This window comes from Athene noctua, chromosome 27, assembly GCF_965140245.1.
Source record: "Athene noctua chromosome 27, bAthNoc1.hap1.1, whole genome shotgun sequence".
NCBI lineage: Eukaryota > Metazoa > Chordata > Aves > Strigiformes > Strigidae > Athene > Athene noctua.
The window spans coordinates 3,007,469-3,019,393 of record NC_134063.1 but is presented as its reverse complement, the minus strand read 5'-3'; the positions used below and the strand labels follow the sequence as shown (position 1 = coordinate 3,019,393).

Sequence of the window (11,925 nt, the reverse complement as noted above, 5' to 3'; positions counted from 1 at the left end):
TTACTTTTTTTCCCCATATCTGTCTTTCAGATGTTGTATACCTATGAATGAAAAGTTGTAATAAAGGTTTTACCTTGTACTAAAAAAAGACAAGACAAGACAAGACAGGTTTTCAGACACTGTCCCCTCACTCTCTGTTCCTGTGCTCTGGGCACGGGTCCCACCCACCCGAATCACGCTGTGGTGCAGCCTGGGGTGCTCCGGACCCCCCTGCACGTGGCCGTGGTGAAGGTTTCCAGCCGTAGGATCTGGGCACCTTCCCCAGCGGCCGTGGGAAGCGCCTGGGCAGACAGGGGGGTGCTGGGCTCTCCCCGCTGCAGCACAGCTGCTCCCGGGGCTCTGCCGTGGTCGGGGGGGGTCCCTGCCACCTCTCCGGGCACTGGGCCCGTCAGGCACTCTGCATTTTAGGGTTATGTGTGGTGGGGATCTCGTCTTCGGTTTTAGTGCTGGCAAGATTCGTGTTGGGAATGCAGCCCCGGCCTGGCTGGAAGGAGGGGGTGTCGCAGCACAGCGGGTGTTTTCTTGCCTCTGCCCTGCCCTGGAGAGCACCCAGCGAGGGCGGTACCGGCAGGGTGCAAGTTAGAAATCGGGTCAAACGCACCCAGCCCATAGCAGGAGCCCAGCATAGACTGGGAACGGGGGGGACAACATGGCAGAGCGTTCAAGGGGGCTTAAACCCTGCAAGAATGGGCTGGATCCAGTACCGGAGACAGCCCAGCCCCATAGGTTGTCGCCCCCCCAGGCTCGGCCGTGGGGTGAGGCTGTGCCCTGGCCAGGCTCAGTGGTGGCATCTGTCCCCATCACCCTCTGCCAGGGGCCCAGCCCCGGCCCCGGCATCTTCAAACCCTCCGCTGCGCTGCCCAGCCGGGCTCTCCCTGCCCAACTCCTCCCGGCGTCACCGGGCAGGTCCCCAGCATGTTTGTTGTTCTGATCAGCAGGTATTTCCCCAAATCGTCACAGCTTCAACCCTTGTGGTTTCCGGGGCTGGGTCAGCCCTCTGCCACCAACTCGTGCAGCACAATAGCGACTACCTTTTGGGGGAAACAGAGTTGTGGCAGCTGCATCCAGGAGCACTGAGCCCTTGCTGACCCTCTCCATGACCCCCGTTCCAAAGAGGAGACGCTGCCTGAAAGCAGCCCTCTGATACCGGGTTTGCTGCCTGGGTTTCTGCTGCACTGCTCCAGCTCGGGGCTTGTCCACGTAGGGCCAAGCGGGAAAATTGGTCCAAATTAACTGAGCAGGGGCTCTTGCAGTAGTTCACAGAATCCCAGAATCATTCAGGTTGGAAAAGCCCCTCGGGATCATCGAGTCCAACCCTCAGCCCGACTCTACAAAGTTCTCCCCTACCCCACATCCCCCCACAGCTCATCCCAACGGCCCTTAAACCCCCCCAGGGATGGGGACTCCCCCCTCCCTGGGCAGCCTGTTCCACTCTCAGACCACTCTTGCTGGGAAATATTTTCTCCTCCTGCCCAGCCTGACCCTCCCCTGTGGCAGTTTCCAGCCGTTCCCTCTTGTCCTGTCCCTGATCCCCTGGGAGCAGAGCCCAGCCCCAGCCTCTCTGCAATGTCCTGTCAGGAGCTGCAGAGAGGGATGAGGGCTCCCCTCAGCCTCCTCCTCCTCACACTGAACACTCCCAGCTCCTTCCCTGGCTCCTCACAGGATTGATTCTCCAGCCCTTCCCCAGCCTCGTTGCCCTCCTCTGCCCTTGCTCCAGCCCCTCGAGATCTCTCTCGGATTGAGGTGCCCAAACCTGGACACAACGCTCCAGGTGTGGCCTCACCAGTGCAGAGCACAGGGGGACTGTCACCTCCCTGCTCCTGCTGGTCACAATATTTCACACCCTTGTGGTTTCCAGGGCTGGGTTAGCCCTCTGCCTCCAGCTCGTGCTAGTTAGTTAAATCTCTTTGAGCCCTGGCAGCCCTTCTCTCGGCAGCAAGCAAGCTCTGAGGTAGCACACTGACCTCCCCCAGCCACACCGAGTCCGACCTTTCAGTTCTGTCTCTTTGTCTGGATCGATGTGCCTCGGCTCATCTTCTTTGCCATCACTCCCTCCTCACAGGGGTTGTTTCCTGTGTGCTGTCACGTAGAAGAGCTAGTTCAGCCTTGGGCATTGCGTTGCCACGTAGCCAGAGCCTGTGCTGGGCCTGTTTGCTCTTCTCCCTTGAGCTGGCTAGAAGACAGGGCAGTCCCAGATAAACCAAACTGTTTAAAGACGCCAAACACTTTGGTTACTGAGAAATTTGAGGTGTGAGCTGCCAGGCCAGGGAATGATGGGCATCCTCGACGTGACGAGGGGAACCATCCACCCCTATCAGGACGAGTAGAGGACCCCTATCAAGGAAGAGTAGAGGACCAAGAAGACAAAGTTATACCAGAGCCAGACAAGAGAGAAATGTGTGCTTGGGAGCAAGGCTGCAGCTTGGAAGAAGGCTGCTCAGAGGTGATGAGGCTGAAGGTCAAACAGGTAAGTCCCAGTGCCCAGAGCAGGCCCCAGGCTGGGAGAGCGGGTGAGGGCTGGAACAAGGAGCAACACAACAGGAGAGCAAATAGTTTGCCCAAGATGCAAGCAGTGACCACCAACAGAGCTGGAGGTTCTGGGTGAGTACTTGGAAGCATTTTGTCCCTGGTGATGTGTCAAGGTGTGGGATGAGCTTGTCAGATCCTTTGGGCAAATGTCAGGTCATGCTGCCACTGCCAGCCATGGCCATGAACTGTCCTTGAGGCCAGGACAAGCTATCTCAGAGCAGTCTGGTCTCTTGGAGCAGAAAACTCCACCTCACTGCTTTAAACAGGGAGTGATTTTTGTTGATGCAAGGCATCAGCAAAGACATCCTCACTTGCTCTGGTGGCCTGAGATGCAGATCACTTGTTCTGATGGTTGAACACAGCTTTGTGCTTTACAGTGGTGTCCTTAAGGCAGCTCTGGACAACCACGCTCACTGCCCTTTCTTTTCTGCTTCTGAATCTAAAATGACACCCGTGCCACAGAAGCCACCAAGAGAAGAAGGTGACTCTCACCCTCAGTGGCAGCTCACCCCCAGAAGTCGGGCTTTGGAGGTGTAGCTGTCCCTGCTGCCCACAGCTCCCCACAGCTGAAAGGACTTTCTGCAGGGAAGGAGCAAGCGTGGCGTTGCGGCACAGTGTCCACAGCAGACTGCGAATCCCTTTGCACAGTGCTTGAACTGTAGATGAAGCAAAATATGTTGAAAGGATGAGTTGTTAATATTGCTGTTGTTTTAACCAGGAAATTGGTAGTATTACTGGATCTTTCCCTGTCTGCCTTGACTGGGGTAAAACAGTCGGACGCACCACCCCCCTCACACTGCCTGCAAAACCCCAAGGCTTTCCTGAAGATAAAGGCTGAGCTGTTTTTCATTGCCTTTTGAGTTATTTTTGCCTTTGGTACTAGTATTTTTATTTTGGCATCTGGGAAACTTTCAAAATAAAGTGAAAGCTGAGCCCCTCCTGTGTGTGCGTGACTCCATGGAGCTAAACAGACATTAAAGAAGCAAAACCTGTGCGGAGCCTGTTCACCAGCCTCGCTTCCCCCCCCGTACCCTCAGTAATGTGGTGGCTGTGGCGAAGGCACCGGTTTCCTGCAGGAACACACACCACAAAGCTCCCGCCTGACTTCCCCGTGCACCAGCTGGTGCGTGGGCAGCGGGGAAACAGCTCACAGAAAGGAACCCAAAAGTCTGCACGGTTCAGTAACTCCCGTCACCCTGCTGGCACCTAAGCACGGAAACACTCGAACCATCAGAATGAAACGTGGTGTTGAGTCAGTCACCCAAAGGGCTGATAAAATAGTCGTTCTGTGTCCTGGTGAGAAAAAACAGGAGCTGGGTTTTTGCAACAGGCTCCGCTCTGTGAATCTCAGCTCCTGGCAGCTGGTGTAGGGGGTGAGGGAAGCCGACGGCTGCTGGCGTGGCTGCAGGACACTGTTACTGCAGGTGAAGGGGAGCTGCTACAAGTGTTCTTGAAATTGCTAATGTACAGGGACCTGTAAAATAAGAGATTTAGTTTTAATGTTAGACATCACTTATGTTTAACTAGCTTTTTATTTTTCCTGTATTTTACTGTAATGCGTATAATTTAATTTATACTTTCTCCTGGCTACCCTCTGCAGTCATTACCCACTTATAAGATGTTTTGAAACCTTTAACTCCTTGCCTAGTAAAGGTAAGATACACCTTGGACAGTCTGAAAAAAACTCCCCGAGTACATCCCCAATAGCAGGAACCTAAAGAAAACAAGTGTTTAAGAAGACACCAGTGTGAAGAGAAATGCTGAAAGTTGGTCTAAACGAACCTGCTTGGAACAAACAGGAGCTGAAGGAGCGGTGAGGTCGCTCTGTGACCAGAGATGGACACAGGAAACCTGAAGTTCACTGAGGGACGGTGTGAGAAAGGCTGTGGGGACCCCTAAGGAGGGGAGAAGACCCTCACTCTATTTTTACAACGCATGCTCGGACTATGTAAATGAATTCTAAACCACCATTAGCATAACATTTCTTTTGCTAAGAAATCTAATGCATATATATGTTTTTTGTGTATATTAGAGAGTTTTGTGAGTGAGTGCGGCACTTGTGGTGGAGCGATCCCCAGCGCTGTAAGCAGAATCCCTGCCGATCCGCTGTACCCAGTCCTGACTGCGGAGTGACGCTCTTTCTCCGCAGGTTTGCGCAGGGGAAGCGTTCGCAGCCCTGAGGCTTCGGCCGCGCAGCCGCGGGGCTCGGGCCCACGGACGCTCCGGGTTCCAGCGCCCCCGGAGGTTCACGGCGGGCTGAGCCGGCCTGGGGCGGAGCCTGGGGAACGCTATGGAACTGATGGTGGGTTTAGGACTCTCTGCTGAAAAAATCGGGCGTGGAACTCCCTCTCCTGTCGGGAGAGGCTGGGGGGCAGCGATGAGGGGGGTGCGTAGAGGCACCGCTGGGGAAGCTGCTCTGGGAAGGGGCCACTTTCCTGCGGCAGGAGAAGCGGTGCCAGCTCAGGACGAGGACAGGCCCCCAGGGCTCGTGTCCCCTCTCCAGGCGGGGCCGGGGACGCGGCGCCATGAGGGACGACGACCGAGGTGGGGATGTGTTGCCATGACAACGCCGCTTGACTCAGGCAGCGCCGCGGGCAGCCCCGCTCAATGCGCCCGCGCGGGCCGCGGGGGCCTTTGTGGCTCAGCGGCGCGCCCGCGCATGCGCGGTGAAGGTGACTTTGACGGCGGCGGCGGCGGCGGGATGCTGAGCAAGGTGGTGGGGCCGCGCTACGTCCAGCTGTTCCAGAACTGGTGAGGCCCGGCCCGGGGCTGCCCGCTCGGCCCCGGGGCTACTTCAGAGTGGGGTTTGGGCGCGCTTTGCGGGCCGCGGCCGGTCCCGGCGTCCACGGTGAGGAGCGCGCGGCCTGCTCCGCACGTCTCGCCGTGGACCTCAGGACGGCCGCGGCCCCCGCCGCTCACCGAAGGGGCCTGAAGAGCTTCTCGAGCCCTTTCCGTTCCCCTCCGCCTTGTTCCGCGGGTCTGCGTTCCGTGTGCGGTCCGCTGACCCCGCCGAGCCCGGCCCAGCGCTAGGGCAGGGTTTGAAGGGCGGAGAGGGGGCTGTCTGCCTGGCGGTGGTTTGCCTGAGGTGGATTTGCTCTCCGGATTGCTCTGGCTGTCGTCAAAGTGTTTCAGAGCTCAAATGTTTGTCACCGTGCCAGCGAGTGCTTGAGGGAGAATGAAGTAGCTGCGGGCCAGAATAAAGGGGACATGAGCTATAGCAGTAGAATAGGTGGACAAATAAGTGTGTCTTTGCTGAAGTTGGTGATGCTCTTTTTAAATAAAAGCGTATCAGCCTTTTCATGTAAAACACCTTACTGATCTTTTTCTGTGTATGTGAGATTCTTCCATGATTTCTGCCAAGCTTTTTTCTTGATTGAAATTACTTTCCCAGGTACCTTAGTGATGAGCATTTGCCAGACCTTTCACAGTGGAGAATTAATGTTGTTTACCTGCACATGTGTGTGTCTCCTCTTTAGGACTCCCACCCTCGTTACATGGGGTGGTGTAGCTGGTACTGGTATAATATGGCTCACAGACTGGAAGCTGGTCCTTCAGTATGTTCCCTACATCGGTGGCAAGTTTAAAACTGAAGACTAAGCTTCCCTCTAATGGTAAGTTTTGTTTGTGCATCTGTTAGCTTAAGGAGTAGCATTGTGGTTATGTGACAGTTGATGTGTCCTGTTTGTCCAGGGCACAGTCATATCATTGGTCCTAAACAGAAGTGCTCAATTCGATTGTTCAGGACTGACTTTTTTTTTTTTTTTTTTATATGGGGCTTCACAGAGTGCCAGAAGGATGTAATATTAATAAGAATATGTTTTTCAAGGGATTATTTTGCAAGCAGTGGATTTTTCAAAATGTAATGTGGATCTTGAGAAGCCAAATCAAGTTTTTTGTGGTAATTTGGAACTTTTGACAGATGTTCCTAGGTAGAACAGCTTCAAGCTCATGACTAGTTTTGTTGCTAGGCAAATTCAGGCTCCGTTCTGTTCCTTGTGACTGTTATTAAAAGTAAGTTGAATGTTCAGAGCTGGTGACTAAGTACCATGAATTCATTGGAAATTTAGCTTCTTCAGGGGTTGGTTGGGTCTTTTTCCCTCCTTTAATTGCATATGAAATATGCTGTTCTGAATCTTCTATAAGACTGACCATCCATAAAGCTAGAGCAGCAATTAGACAATGCCTTCTGTTGGGCCTCTGAATGCATATTTGTGTAGTAGGCAGGCTTAGAGCTTTTTTATTCTTTGCTGCAGACAGAAGGGAGTTAGGAAGGTGTTTGCCTTTCATGAAAGGATACTGATAGGAAAAGGTCCAGAGGAAACTATATACATCTCAATACTTGTTTCTTCTGGTCAGAGTAACAGTTACAGTTAAACGTTGATAAATGAAAGTAAGATAGTTGCCTTCAAGCCACACAGTGGTTGAGTCTGGAAGTCGCAAAGCAAATTGTTACTACTTTTGTAAGTCTCTTTTTCCATACTTGTTGCAGTTTAATCAATTTACTGTGTTTTCTCTGTTGTCAAAAAATGTATCACACAGATCTTTTATGTAACCGAAGGATGAAAGAAACTTCTCAAGAAAATCAGCTGCACTTGTAGCATCTTGGGTGACCATAGATGTTTATGGACGAGTCAGTGGAAAAGCTCTCAAGTCATGTAGAGGCAATTAAACTACCTAGTAAGGGCTTTCTTTACTTAAAAATTCTTAGTAGTAGGAATGCGGATACCTTTCTGAGACCACAGCGTGTGTCCTCTGTTTTGAAGCAAGAGCTTTGATGTGTCATTGGAAAGAGCATATTCCTCTACAGGAAGAGAGGAAGAGGATGTTTCTATGGTGGCCTGTGATTCCCTCCAGAGTGACCACAGGTCTGCCTTCTGCTGTGCCTGGACCAGCTTCTATAACAGAAACCTCGGGCTTTTGAACTCTGTTCTGTCTGTAGTGTTGGCTGCGTAGCACTTTGCAGGAAGCACTCCTTAATGACTGCTTTGTGTTTATTGTAGGAAATTTATTGCTGGATAGAGTGTTTTGGAGCCATCCATCCGCTGAGACCCTGCTTTGAGGTGAACTTGAAATGCCCAATACAGATTCTGCAACAGGTCACGGTGTCCCTCTCTCTCCCATGAACATTTGTGACCGCTTGGTTGTGAACAAATTTAACTTCACTGACCAGCCTGCGTTAGTACCCTTCCTCTGATCACTGTCACAGCAGAGCTTGTCCCAATGGGAGTAATTTATAAACCTGATGAATGAAATAAATGAAATGAATGATATTTTTGGGGTTTTTTGTGTTACCTTCTTAGTCCATATTAGACTAGACTCCTGGTTTGGGTTAGGCCTTCAGCTTGTTTGAACGTGTGTCCTAAGGAAGGCCTGCTGTGTGTTTGCCTCTCTTCCTGTGCTGGTTCCTCAGGCATCAGCCAGTGGCTGCTGGGATGCTGTGTTTGATGAGCCTTTTGTTTGTCCCTGGGTAGTTGTTGTTTATCACTCTTAATACCGCTGTAGTTCTTGAACTATTCTTAGAGATGTGTTGATTTTAAGCTAATCATTCCTGGGTCAGTAGTGACTGTGGACTCTTGCATGCAGTTCACTTTTCATAGCCAGTAGAGCAGAGTTTCATACAAGATTATACAAGATTCCTGGCTTTTAGTTTAAAGCAAGGTTTTGATTCTTTTTAACATCAGTTTGTGGACCTCTTAAATTGCCTGATTTGGCACACACCATTTTAAAGCAGTATATGCTGTCTGAGAACAGGCTGGCTTTTCTGGCTTAATCTAGGGGCTCAAGGAAGGCAGTCTGCAAACCCTGGGGGGCTTTCTGTGTACCAGGGTGGAAATCAGTTTAGAGAACTGCTCCATTACTTTCTTAATGTGGGTTTTGAGTAGGAAAAGAATATGTATCTATATGTCATAGGTATAGTTACATTTGTCAACATAAATTAGTGATGAAACAACCCACTATCAGAGCCCTTTAGTTGAAAAAGTCTTTAGCTGTTAGAAAAAAGGAAATCCAAGGGTTGTTCTTGATCTGGTTTCTGCCACTAAGCCACAGCAGACAACTTGGACTTAACAGGGAAAGTTCATCCCTTTCCAGAAAGACCAGAATTTGTAAACAAACTTACTTCAGTGTAAGAACAGGATCACTGCTTTCTCTTTGTTTAGTGTCAAATTTCACCTAGTTATAATTTTTGGCTGTAATGAAAGGTTTGAATCTCTTCAGGGAAAATTCTCAGTTGTAGTCTAAGTGCTGCTTGGGTGTCACCTTAGGGCTGAAGGCTTCTGAGTGATGTTTCTATGGAAAACTGTTGTAAAACCTGCCTAAACGCTCTGCAGGACACTTGAACTACTTATTTAACAGAATAATTGCTTTAGCAGCATCACTGATAATTAATTGGAGGGGTGGGGAATATCATTTTTGCATGCAAAACTTGCTGTGCTGCCCTGCTATGTCCAATCAGATGGGACAGAAGCTTAGGGTGTGATGGGATAACCGTGCTGTTCCCTCAGTCAGTCCCACTGCCCTGCTCCAGCAGTGCTCTTGAACTCCTGGTGACCACTGTAACTTGAAATGCTGAGAGTGTAGGTTTGACAAACAGCCTCGTGCTATACATATAGGGTTATTCATCCCTTTTTATCCAAAGTATGACTTGGAAGTGGACATTATATTCGCCGGTACTCGCACGTCATCAGGGTTGTAAGCTCAGCCTTGAGTAGATACAGTCTGCTCTTACCTGTTTAATAACACGTCTAGACAGGACAGGCATCACACACTGCTGCTGACTTCGGAAATGACCTAGTTTTGGCTGCTCCCACGGCTGAGGGTTCTTCAGGAGGCCTTGAACCCAGGCTCTGTCCGTGTTGCCCATTCCCCTGTGGACCCCGGTCTCCCCGAGCTGTCAGGCAGCAGCTCTCATTAGTGAGAATTACCTTTAGCCAAGTCCCAGCAATAGCGTTGTGCACAGCAGATGAGATTAGAAGATACTTAAAACATATTTAGAATACCACTGCCTGCACACGCAGGCGCTGCAAGAAATGCACGGACCTTGCATTTGTTTGCCCTTTGGTGATTGTTTAGCTCCTTGTGTTCTCTGCAGTGTTTCAAATGATGGCTTTGTCTCTAATTAACCCTAAGATTAGCATATAACTGATTTAATTTCTAGTATTTGTCCTTCCATAAGAGCGAGCACTCTTTGGAAATGCTCTATTAGAAAGATCTGCATTTTTCGGCAAATTTCTGTTAAAATTCAAATAAGTTACTGTTCAAGTGTGATGAACGATCTTTCTGGTTTTTAGTGTCCTAGCATTGCCTCTTTTATAACAATTGTTTTTCAGAATGAGCTAACCAAATGTTGCATACATTATATGAACAAATTAGTTAAAAGACTACGACTCGACAGAGGAGGAAAGGCTTCCCCTTCACAGCCGGGAGAGTCCCACTAGAGGGCACAGCGGCGGCCGAGCTCACGGGGTTTTGGATTTACAGAAATCAAAAAAAACCACCTTCAGCTCTGGCTTAATGATGCAACTTCAAAACCGCCTCTAAGAAAAGGAAGGCTTGTGTTCCTGCCTGTCTCCTCCAAGTGTTTCTCCACACTGGTACTTCCACTTCACTTTCATCATGAAAGGTGTAAGTGGAGACGGCACAGGGGGTCGATATCGCAGCCACCCTGTCAGTCTCTTCTCCCGCGGTCGCCTCCTGGACCAGCCCCCGATTCTGCCCCTCTGCAGGCCCTCCTAGGTTGGGTGCTGCCTAGTGAACCCTGCACTGAAATAAGCTCCTCTGTTGTGTCTGGGATCTTTGGCTGCGGAGCAGAAAGCTTTCAACGAGCATTATCTACAGGGCTAAATGGAAGAGTGTTTTCTATCAGGATATCCTGTTGCTTCCTTCCGTGGCTGACAACAACCGATTTTTGGTGATTTTTTTTGGATTATATGCTAGTCCTGGAACAACGTGGACTGTCTGGCAGCTGAATACACTTTCAGCTGGTGGCAGTATCTGCAGAGACCTTATCCTCTGTACCTTGGCTGTGTTCCCAAAGGAACACTGCAATATTTTCCCTTGGGCTCAAGAGATAGTTTCTACCCAAACATTTCATAGAGTCCTGGGAGAGTAAACGACTTGAATTCTGCAAGCTGTTGCTACACCAGCTGGCAGTGAAAACTGATTTTCAAACTACGGTTACCCTGAGGTTGAGGTTCAATGGATATTTAAGAGGTCACCTTCTCCATCCCCACCCCGCAGCAGGATCCGCTCCCCAGCTTTTCCAGTTTATTCTTAAAAAATTGCAGGAGATTTTGCAGTCCCTCTAAATGGTCTGTTTCTGTGCTTAACTTCTCAGTTTACATGTTTGGAAAAAAGAATTTCACTCCCCTCCTGCAATACAAGCCCAGTAATTCTTTCCCTTTTACATATTTGAAGGCTATTATGAAATGTCAGCTGTTTTCTCACAGAGACTAAACAACACTGGTTCTTTCCTCTTCCCTCACAGGTCACTCTGTAGACAGCTGATGATTTTCATTGCTCACCTCTTGGCTTCCTTCCAGTCACTCCCCGTCTTTCTCAAAATGCAGCGTACAAACATGGACGGTGTGTCTTGCACCATCTGATTTCTTGGTGAAAAGTTTGTTCCTTTTCGTGCCCTTGATTTTAATCAGTGAAAGAGGAAACAACCAAGTGGTTCGTGTGAAAGAGAGGGCTGCCAGGCTTCATCACTGTTGGAGTGGAGCAGCGGGATAGCTACGGGCAGGACTCTGCTCCTGCTTTTGCTCCCAGGTGTAGTCCCCGGCGTGCAGGGGTTGGGACGCTGCTTTTGGGTGCACAGTGCTGAAGTCTCACCCTTCCTCAGTTCTGCTCCCAGTTTCCCCGTTTGCTGTACCAAATGAGAACAAACTGCATCACTCCGTGCCTCAGTTTCCCTTTAGACACTTCATTTTTAATCAAGAAGCTGTGTTTCAGTACAAGTTTTTGGTTAGAATAGTATGAGTTTGGCTGGGTTGTGAGGTTTTGGTTTGTTTGTTGTTTGTTTGTTTTTCAAAAAGGGAAAGTGCATTTATGAAAAATAATGTGGTTTTGATCAATACTGGCAATGAGAACTTTTCATATCTGTGTGTTCAAAATTACAGGAAATAACAGCGATAGTAAAGTATTTCATCAGTGTGAGCCCAGAAGGAGACAATGTTAAACACAAACCAACAAAACCAGAACCAGTCCTTAGACAGAGTGCCTTCAGGGCAACAGAAAGCTCCGTATCGATTAAATTAAAGCCAAAATCCCCACTATCGCATATCTTAAATATAACAATTTTCCTGTACAAAGGAATTGTAACCCAGCACCTACAGGCACACCCAGCTCTGAAGTTGTTTTTTATTTCCACCTCTGAGTCTGGACAAGTGTGGGGGG

The 11,925-nt window shown here is 49.6% G+C and overlaps 1 protein-coding gene across 1 annotated transcript; it reads left to right on the top strand.

The window, feature by feature from the left end:
* The first annotated feature begins 5,150 nt into the window (after positions 1–5,150).
* Positions 5,151–7,799, top strand: UQCR11 (ubiquinol-cytochrome c reductase, complex III subunit XI). Its single transcript, XM_074927974.1, has 3 exons — positions 5,151–5,280; positions 6,006–6,140; positions 7,530–7,799. The coding sequence occupies exons 1-2, from the start codon at positions 5,189–5,191 to the stop codon at positions 6,124–6,126; spliced, it is 213 nt and encodes a 70-aa protein (XP_074784075.1). The 5' UTR covers positions 5,151–5,188; the 3' UTR covers positions 6,127–6,140; positions 7,530–7,799.
* Positions 7,800–11,925: the final 4,126 nt, after the last annotated feature.

Excerpts from the sequence above, each read along its gene's own strand:
- UQCR11 (XM_074927974.1), top strand. The coding sequence starts at position 5,189 with ATGCGCGGTGAAGGTGACTTTGACGGCGGCGGCGGCGGCGGGATGCTG. Across the intron at positions 5,281-6,005 it reads GTCCAGCTGTTCCAGAACTG|GACTCCCACCCTCGTTACAT; the intron begins GTGAGGCCCGGC and ends TCTCCTCTTTAG.